We start from the raw sequence: 22,691 nt of genomic DNA, 5'->3' as shown, positions 1-22,691 counted from the left end.
AGATTATAGGTATTATATACTATTAATGTATGAAACTTATTGAAATAAATCATACATAAGTATACTTCACAACTTTCAAACGTGCTCTATGCCCTATAACAGGCTCTAAATGGCCTTTGAGGCCAAAGAAAATACCATAGGAGCACGTTTGGTTATTTTACAACTCTACTTGCTAAATTTCAAATTGATCTATTCGGCTTTTAAGTATTTCATGTAGGATAACACACAAAAACAGACTCAAAAATGAATACAAGAAAATTTATGGGGCTTCAAAAACTCAGGGCTCAAGTCGCCCCCTCCCAAAAAAGGGATAACGATGACACTGCATATTTTAGACTTTACGAGGATTTGCAATATAGAGACTTTTGTCTCCCTCCGCAAACTACCATTTAACTTTTCTTTTTTCGTTATCTTTTTGAAGGAAATTAAAGACAGGGTATATATACTACTAATGCCGACCTCCTTCCCCCATGGTCGCCGGAAAATAGAAAAAAAATAAGAGTTAAAAAAATTGACCTTTTTAAAAAAGGTATTACATGAAATATTGACATGCTTTACGAAATAAAGCTAATAAAGGCATATTTTTATAAAAAAATATTAAGTAGTGACTTTATATTTTGTTGGAAAATTATATCTACTTCCACACTTTAAAAAAAAAATTTATAACTAATTACAGAAAATTATTTTTTTTTTTAAAAACTATTCATATACATTAAATTTGTTGAAAAAAATTTAATTTTCAAATATTAAACATTGAAAAGAAAATAATTTTCAAATATTAAACTTTGAAAAAAACTGTTGATATATATCATCAGCCCCAAAGAAACATCCTCACACTGGCCCTGGTTGAGAGATACAAAGAAGATTAGAATGGTACCTATGCAAAAATATAATGTTTCAGCTTATCAGGTGGTACATTGAAATCTGAACACTTACAAATTCAATAATAATAATAATGAAGATTTAGTGATTGGAATTGATTCATATTTCGATATATTAAATCATAAACGATTAATTATAAAACAAATTAACCCTGAGCTCTCTAGCATACATAAGGTTGAGAAAATGGACACTTGAACGTAATCGACAAATTTTTATTCGTGCACTCCAAGCAATTGACCGTCTCCAGAACCACCATCTAAGTCGTCAGAAAGTCCCTTTGAGAGGAAGAAGAGCTCTGTCGAAAGGCAAAACTGGACTTAGAGGCGTTAAAGTAAACAACCCTGGCTAATCCACTCAAATCCATGAGGGTCCATACAAAAGATATCGGGGTTTCACACTAGACTGTCCAAACCGCTATAAAAAAGTGAGTGGAAATAGTCTTGTGAGGGTGGAGAGGCCACTTTTGACACCAGCAATAACATAAACCCATCTTCTACGTTGCAAGACTCTTTTGAACTCATTTTTTCAAACTTTTGGCCCCCTCTACACCTGCGATGCTAACCCCCTCGACTACACTAGGGGAAGACCTCCAGTCTACATCATCCAAACACCGAGGCCCTCAAAGAAACTGTAAGCCAGCACTGGAAGTCCATGACAGAGGAATACATCCGTAGAGGATGCCAGGCCTTCTGCCAACCCCTGGAAACTAACATTGCAACTAAAAGCGACTACATTAATGATAAAGAAATCTCATGCACACATCTATTTATAGTATCAATTTTGTTGAAATTCTATTGTTAATTGATACATTTTATTTTGTTGAAGTTTAAAATACATGGTGTTCGGATTTTAACTGTAGCCCTACCAAAATTAAGGAAAGTTTGCTTTCTACTACAAGAAAATTTAATATTTGAAATTTAATTTTAGAAATTTTTCGGGGATGGCAAAACTGAGAAGATTCCTTGGTACGGGAGGGGAAAAAAGTATTTAATTACATGTTCTAATTAATTTGAGAGTTTCATCACCAATCTAAATGGTTTCAGTTCTCTCTCCTTCCAAAAAATAAATATAATATATAATGAATGGCCTCATCTACTTGAAACGCAATTAAAACAACCTTACTCCCTTAATAAAACTTAGAAGCGCACATAATTTTAATATAAGTAATGAAAAATAAAATCACATGTTTAACATATTGAAACCACGTACAAGGTATATGTGGAAGATTTTGGCATTTTTTGCTCCTCCCCATTTTGTATTTGATGCACATATTGTACGAAGTTTATTATAGCTTGGATTCGATATTTTAAATCCCTCCTACCTGCGTAAGTACTGAGTACATAGCTCATAATAAAATATTCAGGTATATCATTAGCATTTAACAAAGATGTGTGGAGTAACTGTATACAACATCAGGAATACTATAAATTATAAATAATTAATGATATTGTATTGACCATAGAAATATAATACTTAGAGTTGTATAAAGCATGATTTTTTCTGCTTGGAAATTTAAAGAGTGGTTTTTTTTATTTTCCAATGTAGTTATCACTGTTCTTTCATTCTTGTGGAGGCGACAACTGAGTTTAAAATTTGTGAGGCCATTGATAATTGAGAGTAAGACTGAAAATTTGTAGGGGTGATATACCGGGTCGTCAAAATGAATGGACCACTAATCAACGTGGCCAGACCTTTGCTCCTCATGAGTCAATTCAGTCAGGCGTGATAGATAACATTTATTAAGCACACAATGACATATATTTTTTATGAATTTGACTTCCATTGCTATCAATTACGGCCTTCAAGTGGCCACGGAAGGAGGAGCACACTCTGGCAATGTAGTCCCTTTTCTTGAGCTTCCACTCCTTCTCCATGGAGGACTTTAGTTCGGTTACATTGCTGTGGCGTGATCTGCAGGCTGTGGACTCGAGTTGCCAACAGATAGAGTAATCCAAAGGATTTAGATAGGGGCACTGGGGAGGCCAGAAGTTCTTTGGCAAAAATCTATGTTATTTTCCGTCCAGGCTTGCACAAGATTGACTATGTGGGCGGGTGCCCCATCTTGCTGGAAGACATAGGACGCCTTGCCCGACTTCTTGGTAATCTTGACGACCTACAGGAGTATCTTGGTATTCTAGATATCCAAGTAATTGGGCAAGGGGTCCTACGTATTCGAGCAGGATGGGGCGCCAGCCCACCCGTCTTGGACACGTGGCAGAGGTCTCAGAAGTGTCTTCAAAGCAAATAACCCGATTGTTCTGCTTGTTGAAGACGGAGTCGACAATGAATGTTTTTTTCATCGGAGAAGAAGATCACTCGGTTGCTTCAGGTCGTTAGAAGGCGTTTGGCCCACTTCAAACGGGCATCTTTTTACTGTCGAGTCATTAATGGTCTTCCCAAGTACCTTTTGGACTTTCACCCGGTGGCCTGGATACCCCCGGATACGGTGAAGGAAGCCAATGACTTCTTTTTGACAAATTTGTCCATAGACATGGTGGGCTTGGCATCAAACGCCTTCATGGTCACTTGTAGGATCAGTTTGGGGAGATTTCCATGTCTGGGCTCGATTTTAAGTTTTTTCTCCTCTTTCTTAAGCTTTCTGACGCTGTAGACGGTGCGGTGCGCTTCTCGATCCCAAAAATCTTGATGATTTTAGGTGTGCTGTGCAGACGCAAATCAACATCTTTTTCCTTTTGCTTTCATTTTTGCTTACAAAAATGATAGAGGCGCTTGCAATAGCTCATTCTAAAGCTTAGAAAGTCATCTGTTGCGTGTAACATGAGAAATCTACGAATTACAATCACTATACCTAAAAAATTAATCTATAGTAGTTGTACATCCATTTCGCAAGACTACGTAAGTGTAAGTCCTTTCTGGACTCGGAGAAGCATGGAAGATCCCTATCGGAGTCCATTTACGTAGTGGGATTAATGCTCATTTACTTACTCTCATAGCTGTTTGTAGCTAATCTTATGAAACGTCATGACATTTAAGCTCCTCTTTGCTTAAACATTCTTCAAACTGTCAGGATGTACAAGGTAATTATAACTAAATATACTTAACTTATCTAGAAGACAAAGGTTGATACAAAATATACGCGGGTTATATGTATAGTACTATTATTCATGAATTTATAATTCTTTTCTTTAGTAAAAAGATGAGCTTCTCTACATTTTCCTATTATAAAAAAGACGCAGTAGCAGTCACAATATCGCTAGCTGTCGAAAAAAAAAATCGCTTGATACAAATGTAATTGTAGTTACAAAGTATCGAGAAGCTAACATGGAAACATTGGTAAATTTATTTTAATTACCAATCTTCCAAACCACTCGGATATATTTTATCATTTTGTAAGTCATACAACCATTTTTTTAAAGCAAATACAGCATACAATTATTTATTATATAAAAGGATGCAAATGAATAAAATATTACTTCACAATCTAAATTAATAAATAACCGAAATTTTACGATATCAAAATATTTAATATATATGTACTGACCGTACCGGGGGTGAAAATAATTATGGGACAATTAAAAAAAAAAATAATAATGATAACACCGATTCCAAATCAATTCTAGTAAAAATACCCGATACTGATTCTTTAAAGTTTTAAATAATAGTAAAAAATACCATTTTGCAATCAGGGGCGTCCACAGGATTATAATTGGGAGAAGGGGGTTGGTTTTTTGCATTTTTGGGAAAATCCTCAATCTACTCTGAGTCTAAAAATAAACTTGTATTAATAACCAGAGCCCGACAGGTACATTTTTTCCAGTAAATTTGCAGTATAACTGCAAATGTTCTGGTTTTTTTTTCTAATAACTTGATTTTTTAATTTTTTTTCTATAGAATTTAATATTTGAAATTTCATTTTAAAAAAAAAAACGTAATTTATGTGAATAACAGGAAATTTTTGAATTTTTTTGAAATAATTTTAATTTTGGAATTAAAAAAAAAAAATTAAATTTTTTTTATTAAATAATTTTAATTTTGAACTAAAAAAATTAAATTTTTTGTGAGCAGCTGTGAATTTTTGTTTTTTTTTCCAAAAAAATAATTTTTTGAGATTGATGTGGATTTTTGAAATTTTAATATTAGAATTTTATTTTCTAAAAAATTCAATTTCTGAAATATTTTGTGAATAGGCCTTGATTTCAAAAAAGTTAAAAAAAAAACTAAGATCCTCCTCCCCAAAAAAAAAATATATTTATATATATAAAAAATAATCCTGCGGGCGCTCTTGAACAATAACATAAGAAAAGTTCAAAATAACATTTTTCATATATTTTTATGCGGGGAAAAAAACATTTTTATATTTAAATATTCAAACATATACTCGATAGACTTGATATATCAATTAAATCATTTATTAAAAATGGTGGTTTATGATTTGGCGGTACTTTTTTTGTAAACCATAAAAGTATATATGGTATTCGCCTATTTAAATCTGATAAATACCTTTTTAAGCCAATCCAGTTAGAGCTCTAGAATTATCCACCTGAACAATCATTTTATATATAGGTATAAGTTCTTATCTTCTTGCCGGCTTACCTTCAATTATTGTTGGATTTGCGTTAACGATTTTCGAGTTTTTTTGTTTTTAGTAGATCGAACCTTCTTTTAATCAAAATTTTTATTGTTCGATTAGTCTAAAAACAACTTAAATGAATGCAGTCCCATCAGTCCGGAACTAATAGAATTTGTCAGTCCTAAGACCGATCCTTATCAGTTCTTGAGGTAACTACAACAACTAATTACTAGCTACTAACTATGTTATTTCAGCAATTCAACATAACCTCTTTCAAAGAGACAAATTACCTAAAGTTTAAAGTAGAAGGTGTATGGCAAGAACTTATTATTATAGGTTCTAGCTATTATTCATTATTCTCATCCTGTTTATACTATTCAATCTTAGCTTGGAGTGAAGAAAATAAAAAGATGGCTATGGGGGGTAATTTGATTAAGTTTGCCCAACGTTATACTTTCTCTTTCTATCTCAAAATAAGAGACAACAACAGGAGAAAGTTGAAATTAAATTATCGAAAATTATACTTTTACTTCCTCCCCATATTTTCTGTTTTAATATCCTGGTTAAGACGTCCACAAACTTTACTTATAAATTCATGAAATGCCCAGTATTTTAGATAGCCAAGGTTGTGCCTTTATCGGTCTAGAGGTTCCAGTTCTTGAACCGCTAGAACTGGAACCGACAAAGTTGAACCGAGACTGGGACCGCAATATATTGCTTAACGGTCTCGGTTCTAGTGTTTTTGTTTATATATAGAATAAATACAGAACAATATATATCATAAAAATAAAATCTGCCTGCACCCTCTCCCCTCTGGTCTCCTCTCACGGCCCCCCACATTGAACACCATTCTATATCAATTATGATTATAATTAGTTGTAAATAATTGAGGTCTTTTCTCTTCAAGCCCTAATTCATAAAAAGTCAAACATGTGTGTGTTATTTGTGTATGTAATTTCTTGATACACAATATTAATAAAGAATCCGAATTGGCTGAAATTTTGGTATCGGTACATCTCTAGTAATCTATATCAAAAATATGCCCATAAAAAGTTTTGAGTTACATAGTTGCTTCAAGACCATTTCATTGTCGTTGAAAAGTTCTGAGACGACTTGTGGATAATATTTTCCTATGTGGATATCAGATGCAATAAAACTTGATTTTTCCTTGCATTTCAAAGGGATTGTTGTTAATAGGATCATTTAATAAAGCAGTCACTATAGGTATTATTAATCGTGGAGAGTAGGGTGTTTCTTATTTTGTTGAAATATCCACGTCATTTTAAGGACAATAAGAGTAAAAAAGATTTCTTTTCAGAAAAAAAGGCATTCCATCAAAATATACAGTAGAGAAAAAATTGCAACACCTCGCCAAAAAATTTTATATATACAAGGTCCACGAAAAGTCCTGTTAAATTAACTTTATATAATATAATTATGTGTAAAGTTGCCAGATATTATGTTTAAGCTCTAGTTACGTCGAAAATAGATCATAACAAACAGTTTTAAATAAAATAACAGTTTTGTTAACAACAATGGAAGTCAATAGAGAGGCTATAATCAACGAGTAACTGAAGGGCAAATCTCGACCAGTCATCTTGACGAACCTAAAGAGCCTGGAGGTCAACCCCATGCTCAGCAAGAGAACCATTGAAAGATACGAGGACACTCAATCTATCAAGGACAGACCCAGATCAGGCATACCAAGTTCTAAAAGGACAACCAGAGTTGTCAAGGCAGTCAACGGAATGATTGTAAGAAATCCCAGGACAAGATGGTCAAGGATTTCAACATGGGTGCAACAACAATGAGAAACCTTACCCAAGCTGACCTTGAGAGATATCCCTACAAATTGAAGAGGCAACAGGCCCTGTCAAGCAAGGTCAAGGCTAAAAGACTTGAGAGAAGCAATGTCATTCTTCACAAGCTGAAAACTAGCATGGCTCCTACATTGTGTTCCATGATGAAAAGATTTTCACTTTGGAACAGGCTTTTAACCCACAAAATGATCGGATTCCGGCAAAAAAAGTTGAGATGGGATAGCATGGAGTCGACAAAGTGCAGTAGCCACAGTCTGTGATGGTTTGGGCGGCCGTGACTGACACAGGAGGCCAAGGAGTACATAAGCACAATCCTTACATTCCCTGTCTAAGGTAGTATACTAATCAATAGGGCAGATCTCCCGAACTATAAGAATTAAGCTTCCACTTAAGTTAAATCTCTTAAAATGGTTTTATTCTCAATTGCCTTGTTCCCCAGGGGCCCACACCCCTTCCAGAATTAACCATAGACCTTCCAACAGGATGGTGCCCCTTCCCACACGTCCATAGAATCATAGCGGTGGTTTGAGGGAAATTAAGTGGCTTCAAAGACAAGACAGTCTAGCATTTCTTAAACTAACAATAGAGGTGTGTAAAGTATGTCCTGCCATAATATAAAAAAAAAAAAAAAGCCGAAAAGGAAGGTGGTAATCCTGACAATTCGAAGAATGTTTGGGAGGAGATCAGCTTCTTAGCCACAAGCAACCACAAGAGAAAATAAATAAACAAAAGTCCCACTCTGTATATACCAAAAATATACAGGGTCGTACTGGTAAATCCAGACTACATTTAAATACCTCCTAATCAATAAGGGAAGCGAGTAGATGTTTGATATTTGATTTACAAGTTCCAATAATACAAAAGAATAAAATCATTCCATATGTCGCCATATCGCCATCTTTGCCCATCATTTGCTCGATACGAGGCCTACAGGATTTACCTGAACGACCCTGTATTTAAAGTGAGAGGTTGAACGTTAGCTTTAAGTTGGTTGCATAACTTTTAATTCAAAACAAGTATTTATAGTGGAGGACACCAAGAGGAACACCAACATCGAACTGGCTTGTGCGGGACACAGCCAAGCGTACATCAATAAGACGCTCAGGTATCCAAAGCGCATATTCTACGACGTCTACAGCCACTGGAAGGAGGAGATGGCATATAATAGAAAAGCCCACAACTTTGGGAGTGATAAAAAATGCACTCCCAGATTCTTGAAGGCATGTCCTGAACTCCAATTAATATTATTTTTGCCAAAAAGCGCAAAATAACCGTGTAACAGTCTCTAGGGGCAACTAATACTGACATGAGGATGAACTGTATACATTTTAGACGATTCATAGTAGACATTAACTAAGTCTACTTTATTAATGTCATATTTTATTAAAAGCGTAGCTATACATTTGTAATTCGTTCTGTCCTTGCTATTTTAGAAATAGACCTCAAAATGTTACCAATAAGTATCTGGTCACCCTGAATATCTCCTCACTTCTCCAACATGTGTTATTTCCGCTTCCTCATTATCTTTCTGTTGGTAGCCGAAACTCCAACTACGTAAAAGGAATGGGGAAGAGGGGGGATTATTGACAAATGTATTGCTACGCTTTTAACAAAATATGACATTAATACAGTAGACTTAGTTAATGTCTACTATTTATGTCATAGCGTAGCTATACATTTGTTGTTTACATCCAAAGTTGTTTTACCAAAAACCAGTTGAAAGAAAGAACACAAAATTTAATCATAGATTATAATAAATTCTCCTTTATTGATGATTGAGTGGCAATGGAATGACAATCCCCCCTCAAAGTGAAAAATAATTTGTCTTTTTTACCTTTTAATTCCACAGTTTTATTAACATACTTAATGACATGTCGAACAGGATCTAGTCTCTCATCTGAGAAACTCGCTAAATTAACCCCACTCCTAAACTTGATTTTTTTATAGACCTAAATAGGAGAGAAAAATAGACCAATAGCTATTTATCCTATAGTCAAAGAACTATCCCTAGCTATACTATCCCACGTATATGATATCTAGGTAAAGAGGATTTAAATTAAAAGAACTTTTCATAAATCTGGTTAACTACTTATCTGATTATAAGACCTTAAGTCGTAATTGATTTTTTATTATAGCTGCCTTTGTTGTTGCGAGCGCAATTATATAGAGACGTGGAATGATGCGCTAAATAATCCATTACCACATTGCCTCACACGTTAAAGGGAGAGAACCCCTCTCCCAAGCAAAACTTATAAAAATGCTTGGAAGCTGAAATGTATGTCCTCTTAGTCGAGGGACGAATGTCTGAAAAACTAATATTAATTGCCTTAGGCTCGAGACCCTGTCTTAACAGGGTCCCCTCTAAATCAACCATGCCATTAGAGTCCCCAACTCTTGTAGAATCTGAGGATCTAGACACGAGAGAATTCTACCTGCAGCCCCCAATCTTATCGACTCCTTCAATATCTCCTGTAACTGTAGGAACCATTTTGCTCTTGTACATTCGGGAGTTATTATAATTCCTGGGGGCAACCTTGTTCCTTCAGTCTCCTTATAACTCTTGGAAGCAGTGGAACTGGAGGGAAGAAGTAACCCTTCTTCTTCCACTTGATGGAAAACGCATCCAAATCTTCCGCCTTCTCGTCTCTCATCCAAGATACGTATCTTGAAGTCACGTGGAAAACCTTTGACGGGAATTAATCTATTTCGGGTTGGAACCAACGGGAAATTATTAGGTTGAGTACTTCTTCTCTCAACTCGAAGTCTTGATAAAAAGTCCGCTTGCGTGTTTCCCTTTGAAGGAGTCCAGACAAAATCCCCCCAGATTCATTTTTTCATTATTCGTTTCCAAGTTCTTACAGTATTTCGTTCAGGCGTTTACCTTTGGTACCGGCCTTCTCTAAAAAATAAACAAAGCCGTTTTATTATCAACAATTACTAATATATGCAAATGATATGTAATCAAACCTAACGCTTTCTCTACTGCTAACATTTCGAGCTCATTAATATGTAGATTTGTATCATTCCCTGTCCAACACCCTTGTTCAAAGGAGCCGTCTGAGAAAGATATACCATAGCCTGATAAGGAAACGTCAGTAAAAACTTCCAATGTTGGATAAAATACACTCCTTACTGGTGCACAAGCAACACTCAGTTCTTCCTACCATAACAGATGATTCATGTTCGCGGGAGAGATTTGTATTTCTGGATTAAAAGGGTCATCGAAATTCCCCTTTTCTAAATCCATTTTAGATTTCCTTGAAAAAGAGACGCAAACTCAAAGGCGGGCCACACACTTTCAATTAATCCAGATATTTGTTGAAGGTCTCGGACCGACTACCCTCACCTACGGCGAAATTTAGCCCCATAACAACCCTAGATGAATAAGTAAAGTCCTTGGAATCCCAGAACTCTTATTCAAATTAACATTGAAACCAAGGATTGTGTATAACAGCGAGGCTAAACAGGAGGAGAGCGAGGCGTGCACAAAGGCATTGGCCTGCAAAATTCAAGTCATTCAAGTAGATGCTACAATTTATCTTAAGTTGTGACCTTAGATATGAAATCACAGATTTGAATAGCTTTCACCACACTTTCTTGAGTGACTGGCCACATGAATGACAAACTCATCAACTGAAGACAACAATGAGTTGCAAATGCAGGTCAGAAAATAGGAAGCCCATTTGTCTTGGCCTCCTGCTTCGGACGATTTCTCATTCATTTTATATTTTTAATAATTAATTCAATTTTGATATGTGTTAACCCTTCAGGGGTAGAAACAGAAAGATGATGAGGAAGTGGAATTAACACATGTTGTAGAAGTGGGGAGATTCAGGGTACCCAGATACTTATTGGTAAAGTTTTACTGGGTGTCTAGTGAATTATAACCTTTATTAACAGATAATCTCCTTCTATATGTAGGGATTTAATTTTTTTCAGAGCGCAAGAAGAATAATCAGTGAGTGAGATGTAGGGTACTACTGAATTAAGAACTTTATTAATAGTGACATAAATCGGTTGCATTTTTTAGACGGCCGATTTTTTGGAATTGATGATAATCTGAAGAATGTATTTATTCTATTCCTCAGCTCTTGTCATTATAATTTAACTCCTGAGTAGTGAACTGATTTTCCTACTATATTCAAAACCCGATTGAAAATTCGAGTGTGTTCATAAAAGACGGAGTGTAACCCAGAGGATCTGTTGCAGAGTTATAATTGTAAGTCCTTACTGGGCTCAGAGTAGAATTGGGCATCTGAGTAATTCTTGCCAATGACATTGTTTATTTCCTTCTCCCCTCCTTCCTTTGAACCAGCTGAATGTAATTGATCTAGTGAAACACCATGACAGCTAAGCTGCCCTCCAAAAAATTCTTCAAATTATCAGGGTTACCATTTTGATTCTCCGTTTCTTTTTTTTTTAACATGCCCAAAATACAAACGATTTTCATCACTAATCATTACTATCAGCTGCTTGTTTCATGATTTTTGGGGCAGAAAATGAATTACAACTATAAAGAGGAGAACCTTACAAATTTAAAATAGCATTAGTGCAATAATTAAATAGCATAAATATATTTATTTCATTATGCCGTATTAAAACAATGTTCATTAATGATATGTGATAATTCTTCTTTCAGAATTTAGATGTTAACCCTATGGCAACCTGTAATAGAGATGTTTTATTTTATTTTAAGAGCACAAGAAGAAGTTGGGAGCGAGACATATGGTACGCCTGAATCAAGACCCTCGTTAATATCAGCTGTCTGTTGTATGATTATTGGAGTGAGAAAAGGAATGACTGCAGGGAAAATATTACAATTACGTATATTCAAATTCGTATATATTTATTTTATTATGCAATTTTAAATCAATTTACACCAAGGATAGGCAATAATTCTTCCTTTAGAAGGAGGTCTTAACACACCCACGACTTCTTAAATAATGAAAAAAAAAAGAAAAAAGACCACATGCACCAACTGTGTTTCCTTTTCTAATTTATGAAAGGTGTTTTTTTCTACAAAAGTCCCATAGACATTATCCCACATTTACAAAGTACTCAACACAGAGATACCATACATATAATTATATGATATTAGAAATAATGTGCAAGAAAATGTATTCGTCAATGAATGTTTTTCGCATGACAATGACGAGATAAAACATTATTTTTGAATGTTTCGTCTTACATTTTTTTTTTTTTTGCGAAATAAAAACTATACCAAATGGGACGAAACAAGGCTCAAATAACACCGTTTAGGAGTATTATGACTGTAGGCATTTTCATTGCACCTTAGAATACTTATTTATCAATAATTAATTTCATCAAAAAATTCAAAATTAAGCCTTCAATACATTTGACACTTTAATGGAGTGCAAATCAATGTATCATTCAGTTATCAATTAGAGAAAATTCTTCATCAAATCTCATTGTTTTGGTTGTAACTTGTACAAGTTACAAAATCGCAACTTGTTCAATACATAAATCATGAATTTCTTCATAATAATATGGATATATCATTCCACCAAAAATTACAATGAGTAAACCGGATTGACTCAAATTTTGTTTGTGGTATTATTGATAATGGTCCTACTCAGAAATAAAATATTGGCAGGGGCGTCCGCTGGATCACATATATATTTTAAGTTGTTTTTTTTTTTTGAAAAAAGATCCAAAAGTTTAAATTTAAAAAAATATATATATACATTATATTTCTTGGAGAAAAGTTTCAAAAATCCACAGGCATTCACAAAAAATTAAAACTTTTGGAAACTAATTATTTCAAAAATCCATAGCTGTTCACAAAAAATGATTTTTTTTAGAAACAAAATTAGTAGCTATTCTCAAAAAATTAAATTTTTTAGAAAAAATTTCAAATATTTAGTTTATTTGAAGCAAACATCAAAAAACCACAGTTTGTCACAAAAAAATTATAATTTTTGGAAAAAAAGTTCAAATATAAAAAATTTTCGAAACGCATTTCAGAAAACCACAGCTTTTGACAAAAAAATCAAAACTAAAATTTCAAATAAAAAATTCTAAATATTAAATTTGTTGGAAAAAAATTCCAAAATTCCACAGCTATTCACAGAAAATTAAATGTTTTGGGAAAAAATTTGAGAAATTAAATGTTAAATTTTTTGAAAAAAATATCAAATATTACATGTTCTAGTAAAAAGCAAAACATCCTTTTTTTGAGGGGGGCTACAGCCTATCTCTGCGGACGCCCCTAATTGAATCACTAACTCAATCCACTCTTAAAAAAATAATATTTGTATGAATTTTTGATTTATTGTTAACCAAAGCAATGATAGGCAAGTATAATACAGCATTAAAAAGCTATTTGTTAGCTTTAAAAAATTTATATCATAATTTTTTTAAATTTAATTTATGAAAAAAAAAAAAGTTTAACCAAGGCTTTAGTTTATTACCTTAAATTTTCCAAGGTTGTTCCCTTTTCATTTTTGAACATTTTATAGGTCTCCTATCTTTAAATGGTTAATTTTTTTTTAATCGAAAGGTGAAATATTTAATAATGCAAGGGCTCTACAAAAGAACTTAACCCACTCATCGGGTTATTTCTCCTACATTTCGGAACTATAGAGGCTTCTAGCTGTACTTTTACTAGATTTAAGTTGTTTTCAAGACCAGATTTTTACCTGCAAACTACAAATCTATTTTTTGCAATAAGATGATCGGCTCTCAAGATAGTGAGTTCTTTATTTTAGTAATTTCAGTAAAAGCTGTTATGTAAATCAAATTTCAAATAGTCTGGGGGGGGTCTGAACCTGTATTCCGATTTCTATCAGGTAAGTATTTTTGAACAGTAAAAATTAACAAAAATTACCGTAGGAATAACTTTAGAAAATAAGGTAGTAGTTATCTTAGTAGCATGGAATTCGTTTTTATGAAAATTGTTTTTCAAACTTTTCAGCCAAGGTACTTTTAAACAATCGTGCAATGAATTAAAAGAGCTTTCTTATGAATAATCCTTCTGAAGGTATAAATTAAATAGCTCAAGCAAAAACTATTGATTCCGTAAGAAATTCATTACGAGATTGATATAATTCAATTATCGTTTTTATTTCATAAGTACTCAGCTAATAGAAAAATAGTACTTAGTCCAGAAATGGTGTAACTTTTATTAGTGTTATCCTAAAAGAACATGGCGTAAAATTAATTTACCCCAAACTAGAACAAGGGCATCCACAGAATTATATTTCGGGTGTGGCAGCTAGTTTTTCGATTTTTTTTTTTTCAAAAAAGCCAAAAAAAGAAAAAAATTTTAGAATCCATAGCTATTCGTAACAAATTCATATTTTTTTGTAAGAAAAAAATCCACAGCTGTTCACATAATGTTAAATTGTTCCAAAAAAATTCAAATATTGAAATTCATATAAAAAAATTTTTGAAATTTTTTTCGAAAATACATGACTATTCTCAGAAAATTAATTTTTTTGGAAAAAAATTTGAAAAAATAAAAATTTAGGAAAAAACCTTGAAAGCTACATTTTTAAGAAAAAAAAATCAAATATTAAATTTTTGCCAAATCAATTTCAAAAATTCACAGCTCTTCACAATTAAAATTATATTTTTATCACTAATTCAGTGTATAAATTTTCATCCTCACCCAAAAAAAATTTAGTAGAAAAAAAATGTATACATTCATTTAGGGTGGGAGTATAGTCCCTCTAGCCCATCCCCTGTAGTGGGGTGTTATTTTTTTATTCATTTCAATGAATACTAGGAAGTAGTACTTCCATTACACATAAAATTTCTAAATTACCGAGTTTGGGGTAATTTACCCTGTTCTCCGACCACTGCCTTAGTCGATCAAAAAATGAAAGAATGCGTATTCCATATGTAGAGTATTCCTTGATCTTATATTATAATTAGACTTAAGATTTCCGGGCGATTAGTCAAAAAATGCTCAATATGACCTTTTTGGGAAAAATTGCTCATTTTCTCTTTCAGTGTGAAGATTGCTCCTTTTTCTAAATTGCTATCGAAATAAATTGATAAAATTTGGATTCTAGTTAATTAAAACAACAGCTTTTAATATTCTTTAATTATAACTTTTAAGTGAAAAGCCATTTGCAAAAATCCTCCTTCATTAGGCTCTCTTTTTAAGGTAAAAATATGTATATGATGCAATCAGGGTTATAATTACATGATCGGGTATTAGAAGGATCCAGATTATGACAACAACCAATTAGAGGAAGGGGAAAGTTGGACCAAAATTGACTGATGAATAATCCCCATTAAATCTAGGAACAAACGAGAAATACTCTTGCGCAAAATTGCGAAATATTGATTTTTTATAAAAAAAGTTGCATGTATTATCAGAGGTGGTGATGATTAGATGCAAGAGCGTTCGCAGGGGTGGGCTTTAGGGGCTGCATACTTCCTCCAAAATGAAGGAATCTTGAAAATTTATTGTTTTCGAAGAAAACATTTTTATGAGAAAGTAGGTAATTTTTTTAAAAGGATTTCTTTCTATGCAGTGGAGGGGGAGAGTGGGGGAAATCATACGGACGCCCTGAGGTGCCTCCTTCTAACAAAAAAAAACTTCAAATTTGCTCCAACTACTAATATGGAAGTAGAACGGTATTTTACTTATTTTATTACCAATAGTGTTCTAAGGCTAAAATCAACAAAAGAAAATATTTATAAAATCTTGATTTGTCGATATAATATAGCAAAATTTATCAATACATTATGATAAATAAAAAGTTACATTAATTATTTTATATATTTCTTATAAAACTGAATCTTTCATTAAATAGAAATGGCTTAATTTTGAAATTTTGGGGGCTCCTTTTTCAAAACTATATCTCTTTTTCTTTTCTTTTTTTTCACATTTTAGCCAAAAAAATAGGTCCAAAATCATAAGTCTAATTTTAATTAGCATTGCGAAAATGGTTAATTTTCCATATTGCACAGAAATATAAATAAACCAATATTTATAGGCACAAGTAATTTTAGAGAATGAATAAAACTTGTCATACTTAAATATATATTTGACATTCATAAAATAAATCAAAAAAATGAAAGAAATAAAATTTAATCATCATCTTCATGAACCTCTCTTGTATCTCCAGGACAATGTTGTTTCATTTCTTCAAAATCAGTATATTTGTCAGCGCACCAAATACAATAAAAATATTCGGATCTCAAGTAGCCTGTCAATGTTGCAAGTCTTTCAGATGTATCTATAACTTCTTCCTCCTCTTCTTCCTCAGGCACTTGATCTTTTTCCTCTTCTTCTTCTTGAGATTCGTCATCTTCCAAGAGTTTCTCCTCTGGCTTAGGAGGCCAATACCAAGACTCTATTGGCTCTTTAAAATCCGCTTTTGAGTCCAAATCATAGATTGCTTTTTGACTTTTTCGTATATCAGATTCAATGAAGCGATTTTTGGATTTATCTCGAATCCTTTGTCTAAAGTCGTCTTCTACAACTTTTAAGGAAGTTACTTTTTTTTCAGCGACATGTTTTTCTCTTCCGAGTCCTTTTCTGGGGTCTCTTAATTTGATAGAAATGGGCTCTTTGATAGCATCTGGAGCATTTTTTCCAAGCGCGGTTCCTGGTTGGAATCCCATTTTTGTAAGCATAGCAAATCCTTTGTTAGAAGAGTCAATAGCCTTTTTTAGCCCATCTTCCCGGACAGATGATTCCAATTCGGAGAGTTTTGGTATTTTGGTTCGAGTCTATTGATAAGAAGATGAAGATCGAGGGTTCGCAGTTCGGGGAAATAAAAGTTAAAACACTAATATTAAAAATTAAATCCCTCCTCACCTTTTTCAACTCATGAATCCGCTTCTTTGCGTAGGTCATGGGCAGTCCTGGACGAACATCCTCTGTTACGAAATTATCAGACATGTAATCATCCACTTCCTCCTTCTCCATTTCGGACATTCTCACTCAGTGACACGCTAAACAAGTAACCTAATTTTTGTTATGGGCGGGAAAGTGTTTGCCACTCACGGAGACGGAAATCTCATTAAGTAATACCCCTCCCATCATCAATTACTCAATTAGGCACACATAAACTCAAAAGAAACAGACTAACATCATCATTTTTATACACTGTTTCTCCCAGAGATGGGATGGAGTTTAATTAAATGTGGAAAGGTAAGGAAAATCAATCGAATCATGACTAGCTAGCTATTTAAGCAGAGAAACCAAGAAACCTAGCTATAGCTAGACTTTATATCAAATTAATAAATAGCTAGCCCAACATCTATAATCTGCTAATCGTATTCACTAATCATGTGATTACATTACGTCAATGGCCGGTCGACAATTACAAGGAATTATACTGAGTACAAGTTGTAACTTGTATAGACAGACTGTACAAGTTACACCTTGTGCGTTCAATTTACCTGCAAAATTAGTCATTCTATATATTAGTGTCTTGCCAATATTTATGTCGAGTAACGTAACTGTGTTAAAGAAATACCTTTATTTTTTACTGTATATTTCTATTAACCTTGGTTAATATGAATTAATATTATGTAAAAGACTCATATATTACATCATGAATTTATAAACTAATCATGGAATAGTTAAGTAGGTATTGCATGATCATTAGTGCAAATACTAGCAATTTAATGATTTATATATTTATCTCATTTTTGGCTTACAATTTGTACAATTTAGTTACATATATTGAGTACAAGTTGGGATTTTGGACAAATTGCAACTTGTATAAGCAAATGGTACAAGTTGCAATAAAAAAAATGATATGAAAACGAAGGAATGCCACTACTACTTGGGATGAGGATCATGGAATTATTATATGACCATTGATACTTCTTATAATAATGGTTTAATTTTTAATATAAATTATGACTATATATGTAGTCTATAGTTCAATTGCCCACAGTTATATAACTCATAAATACATAATAATCGTGTAGTTTTTACTAATTCAAAATGATATTTTAGTATCAATTAATAGTTGCGTATTAGAATGAGCAATGTTGTAGATACATAAGGGATTTTTAGACGAAGAATTTGCAACTTGTACAATATGCATATATATTATAAATATATCAACTGGTACAGTTGAAATATCCAATGACATCATCAATAATGAGTAATAATGGCGGCTTATCATCAATATGATGTAATTGGTGGCTATTAGAAGAGAGATAAATAGAACTCAATGACGTCATAAATTATAAAATAAACGTCACTTACTTAATCACGTCTTTGGCCATTTCCAGCCCTGAGAAGGTGTCATCTTGGAGTATTTTCTATCCCTTCCCTACGTCGTATAATTTTGGGAGAATTGAGACGTGGAATTCTGTATTATTTCAAAGCACAATAAGTGAGTGAATCATGATCGTTGAGATGCTCTGTCATACTTGTTTCCTTATTTCAGCTTGGATCATTCTGGATTGGTGTTTTGAGCCGTAGCTAAACTATTAATAGCTTCTATTTGATAGATACCATTGATGCTCTTAGTGATAAATCGTTTGGTGTTTCTTGTAGGTTGAATTGAGTTTGAGAGTAGGTGTAGAAGATGGCTTCCGAAGCCAAAGCAAGCAGCAACAAATCCACGAACCCCCCTTCTGGCGAGGATGACGACAACAACCCTTTTGAATGTAATATATGCTTAGATCCCGCTCGCGACGCCGTCATTTCCATGTGTGGCCATCTCTTTTGTTGGCCCTGCCTCCATCAGTGGTTGGAAACGCGTCCTAATTGTCAAATATGTCCCGTCTGTAAAGCAGGGATTAGTCGGGAAAAAGTCGTACCTGTCTATGGCAGAGGAAACATGGATCGAAAGGATCCCCGAGAAAATATTCCTCCTCGCCCACGAGGACAGAGATCCGAGCCAGAGAGTAGTGGCAACTGGAACACCTTTACAGGGTTAGGAGGCATTGCTAGTTTATCCTTAGGAATTGGAGCTTTTCCCTTTGGTCTTTTAGCTACGAATTTACAATTTGTTGATCCTAGACATAGACCGGCTCAGGAGGCTGGAACTGAAGAAGAAAGATTTCTACGAAAAGTCTTTTTTTGGGTTGCTTTTATATTCATTTTCTGGTTGTTAACTGCGTGAAGTGTGGTTGCCTAAACGTCATTTCCTTACCCTCTGCATTTTTAATATCATCTTCTTCTGCCATGGATGTACACTATACATGGAAATTTAGATTTTTCTTATTAAAGGAACTTTTTGGCATTGAGTGCAAAAAAAAAAAATATATGAGCAACGTGTGACGAAATTATGAGCCAGTGTCTTTTATATATAATATTAATTAATTACTAAGTTTATGTTACATTTTTTAAAAAGTTATTGTCCGTATATTTAAAAATGTTATAATAATTGATTTTTTTTCTGGTTCATGTATCGAAGCAAATTAATAATAAATTGAGAAGCTGATATTTTTGGTTAAATCAAAAAAGGTCAGAGATACATTAGTATAAAGACCAATTGATCCTTGAAATATTCTTACTTTTAATTATTATCATTTTTGTTCAAGATATTGTTGTTATTGCATGCAATTGTACTAATGTAAATGTTACTTAGTGTACTTGTATTTGCCATTATTTTTTTATTATTTAATATTTTATCTTGAGTTAATAGTATATCTTTTTTTTCGCCTTTAAAGTAACCATTGTAAGGGTCAATTCTTTTTTATACTTCGTCATGAATACTGAATTTGAGTCGCATCAACATAATGTTAATAGATTATAGAAATTTTAATTATTACTACTATGCTCATTTAAAAATGGTTTCGTATACTCACATTTATCTATCTATATATTGGAATAAATATACTAATTCAATAACTACTTTCATGGCAAATGAATCCACCAACTCCCTTCAGTTTGTTTTGTACAGTGTATTTAAATATTATATGTTCTTATTTTTTAGATAAGTAGTGGATTGTGATGAATTTAGTCCGTATTCCGAGATTGTTGCAGTCCAATGTACTGCGATTTTGTTCTTCCTCAAAGGTGCCTCCAAAAGAACCTTGGATCCCTGAATATGTAGAAAAAGATGGTGAAGAAATAAATGAAAAAAGATCTCGTCTTATGTATCAGTCACGAAAGAGGGGAATGCTCGAAAATGGTTTACTCTTGGGTAGTTTTGCTTCCAAAAAACTTAAATTAATGTCTCCAGAACAATTGACCTTATATGATCGTCTCATTAATTTGCCTTCGAATGATTGGGAAATTTATTATTGGGCTGTTGGAAATAAACCCACACCAGAGGAGTTTGATAATGAAGTAATGGACATGATTAAAGAACATGCTCGAAATGTAGATCGTGAAGAAAGACTGTCCTTGCCTGATCTTCAGTAAACTTTAAACATCAATATGAATATTATTACTTCGAATTTTCTAGCGGATATAGACGTTTTTGTAGGGAATTATACCCTTATTAATTGGGACGTGTTTGATCTTTGGATCGATGGTCTAAATGTTTCTGAATGTGTCTCTCATCTTCGGGAAAAAGGGATTTTCTCTGACTTTCCTCATGGATGTCAGGATTTCTTAGTTTCAGATATTAATGATAGTTACAGGCTTTTTTGTATGCTCGAACATCTTTTACTTACAACGGGCAAGTTATCCGAACAGTTGACTTTTCAATTAGATTCTCACTCAAAGAAGAGATGGGTTGAAAAATATTATTCTTTGGATTCATCTCTTGCAAGAGAGCTTTTGGGTAAGAAATTATCTTCAAGATTTAAAAAAGATCTTGATGAGATATCTGATAAGACTGGAATTCATCTCAAGTCCTGTCGAAGGCAATTTGACAATATCAAAAGAATATTCAAGACTGTAGAAGAGATGTCGGGCTGCTATGTGCAAAATATTGTACTTCAATTCAATTTACCACGTGGATTAGCTGAAAAGTATGCTACATTAGTGTTTTTAAGTAGTTTTAAATTTGAAGTAAACAAAAAAAGACTTAATTACTTGTCGTTCGAAGCTATTTCCGTATCATCACTTGTTCTCATTGATAAATGGATGGATGGGGATGATGCAAATGATCAATGTCTAGACAGGGATTTTTTATCAAGTTTGAGGTATGAATGAAATATTTCAACAAAACTCTGATTTAATACTGCAATTTTTTTCCAGAGAATTAAGACCCATTTTAGATAGAGATAAGGAACATCGAAACTATGTTTGCCAGGGACTCTCTTCGCTATCCCCAGAAGCATATGGTGAAGTTGAGTCAAATTTTAAGCTCCTCTCAAGGAACATCCTAAATATTGCTACAGGATTAAATAATAACAAAGAAGTGAAAGATTTTTTTGTCCATGTGGTAGAGAAAATTGTGGAGCCCCTCAAATCAATGGGATTAATTAAAGCCGAGGTCAACACATTTCTTTGTGCTTATACTGAAGCTGTGACGGAGAATAAGCTTCTCATCGATCACGAAACAAAACTCATTTTTAGAAAGTACATGTCATTTCTTTTCCCTTGCGTCTTAGCATTTTATCAGTGATGAACTAAATTGGTTAGAAAGATGACGACTAATAAGTGGTTGTTTTTTTAGTACATAAATGTGAATAATTTTTTTTTTTTTTGTAGAACTAATATTGATATACTATTAAAATTAATCTTAAATCGGATAATTTTTGTTTAACTGTTGACTTATTATCTATTTACACTTTTTTCCCCTTCATTTATCAATATTATATTGACCGAGTGATATTATTAAAATATTAGTTGTATCAAGGAGATACACATAAATTAGTTTGCTCAATCTAAATGTAAATTAAAAAAACCTTGTGACAAATACAGGGGATCCCCGCATTACGTGGGTTCAAACAAAAACAGATTTCGTCAAACGCGGTGTATGGAATTACTCTGAATCCCCGTATAATGCAGTATATCGCAGTTTTTATATTATGGTAATAAGTTACCAAAAACTATATATTCATAATATGGAAGTGTATGATTTTGTACAGGGTGTTATTACATAACATATAAACTTACAATTAGAAAGGTTGTTTAGAAAATATTGGTTAAGGTCCGATTATTTAAAATTTATATTATTGAAATGATCCAATTAAAAATTAAGTAAATAAAAGATTAAGATTAAATTATGCAATAAATTTTAAATAATTTATGTGGAATAAAATGTTTGTATTGTCCTAACCATACTAAAAAACAAAGGAAAAATTTGACATTGGAAAATAATTTCTCCCATTTTACGGGTTTGAGTACTAAAAAAGTCCCTGTACACCGCTGGACTTTTCTTGTTCCCAAAAACTACGATAAGCTGGGACCCTCAAAAGGGTCATCAATAATTTAGTCATTATTGTCGTTTCACTGCTTATAGCTATAAATTGTAGCAGTTATTGGTAAGATTGTGCGCTTATCGGTCTAGCGGTTACAGTTCTTAACCCGCTATAACCGGAACCGAGACCACAATGTATTGCTTATCGATCACAGTTCTTGTGCTTTTGTTCCTGTAAAGAATGTATAAAGA

The 22,691-nt window shown here is 33.1% G+C and overlaps 4 protein-coding genes across 4 annotated transcripts; 3 read left to right on the top strand and 1 right to left on the bottom strand.

Annotated features, from left to right (window-relative positions):
* Window positions 1-16,232: 16,232 nt before the first annotated feature.
* Window positions 16,233-17,415, bottom strand: LOC121120417 (G patch domain-containing protein 11). Its single transcript, XM_040715282.2, has 2 exons — window positions 17,030-17,415; window positions 16,233-16,941 (listed from the first exon to the last, which is right to left on the bottom strand). The coding sequence occupies exons 1-2, from the start codon at window positions 17,147-17,149 to the stop codon at window positions 16,297-16,299; spliced, it is 765 nt and encodes a 254-aa protein (XP_040571216.1). The 5' UTR covers window positions 17,150-17,415; the 3' UTR covers window positions 16,233-16,296.
* A 191-nt stretch (window positions 17,416-17,606) lies between these two features.
* On the top strand, window positions 17,607-21,831 carry LOC121119277 (acidic fibroblast growth factor intracellular-binding protein). The gene is made up of 3 exons (XM_040713911.2): window positions 17,607-18,566; window positions 18,621-21,276; window positions 21,332-21,831. The coding sequence occupies exons 2-3, from the start codon at window positions 20,564-20,566 to the stop codon at window positions 21,699-21,701; spliced, it is 1,083 nt and encodes a 360-aa protein (XP_040569845.1). The 5' UTR covers window positions 17,607-18,566; window positions 18,621-20,563; the 3' UTR covers window positions 21,702-21,831.
* LOC121119276 (E3 ubiquitin-protein ligase RNF185) lies at window positions 18,762-19,301 on the top strand. The gene has a single exon (XM_071889063.1). It carries the CDS (start codon window positions 18,762-18,764, stop codon window positions 19,299-19,301), a length of 540 nt encoding a protein of 179 aa, XP_071745164.1.
* On the top strand, window positions 20,135-20,548 carry LOC121119280 (succinate dehydrogenase assembly factor 2, mitochondrial-like). Its single transcript, XM_040713913.1, has one exon. It carries the CDS (start codon window positions 20,135-20,137, stop codon window positions 20,546-20,548), a length of 414 nt encoding a protein of 137 aa, XP_040569847.1.
* Window positions 21,832-22,691: the final 860 nt, after the last annotated feature.

Source organism: Lepeophtheirus salmonis, chromosome 6, assembly GCF_016086655.4.
Source record: "Lepeophtheirus salmonis chromosome 6, UVic_Lsal_1.4, whole genome shotgun sequence".
NCBI classification, from domain to species: domain Eukaryota; kingdom Metazoa; phylum Arthropoda; class Copepoda; order Siphonostomatoida; family Caligidae; genus Lepeophtheirus; species Lepeophtheirus salmonis.
The sequence above is the reverse complement of the archived record's forward strand: the minus strand, read 5'-3'. Positions and strand labels throughout refer to the sequence as shown.

Bases quoted from the DNA above. Each gene is read 5' to 3' on its own strand.
- LOC121120417 (XM_040715282.2), bottom strand. From the start codon at position 17,149: ATGTCCGAAATGGAGAAGGAGGAAGTGGATGATTACATGTCTGATAAT. The intron at 16,942-17,029 runs GTGAGGAGGGAT...TCTTATCAATAG, and splicing joins GGATTCATGAGTTGAAAAAG to ACTCGAACCAAAATACCAAA.
- LOC121119276 (XM_071889063.1), top strand. From the start codon at position 18,762: ATGGCTTCCGAAGCCAAAGCAAGCAGCAACAAATCCACGAACCCCCCT.
- LOC121119280 (XM_040713913.1), top strand. From the start codon at position 20,135: ATGAATTTAGTCCGTATTCCGAGATTGTTGCAGTCCAATGTACTGCGA.
- LOC121119277 (XM_040713911.2), top strand. From the start codon at position 20,564: ATGAATATTATTACTTCGAATTTTCTAGCGGATATAGACGTTTTTGTA. The intron at 21,277-21,331 runs GTATGAATGAAA...ATTTTTTTCCAG, and splicing joins GATTTTTTATCAAGTTTGAG to AGAATTAAGACCCATTTTAG.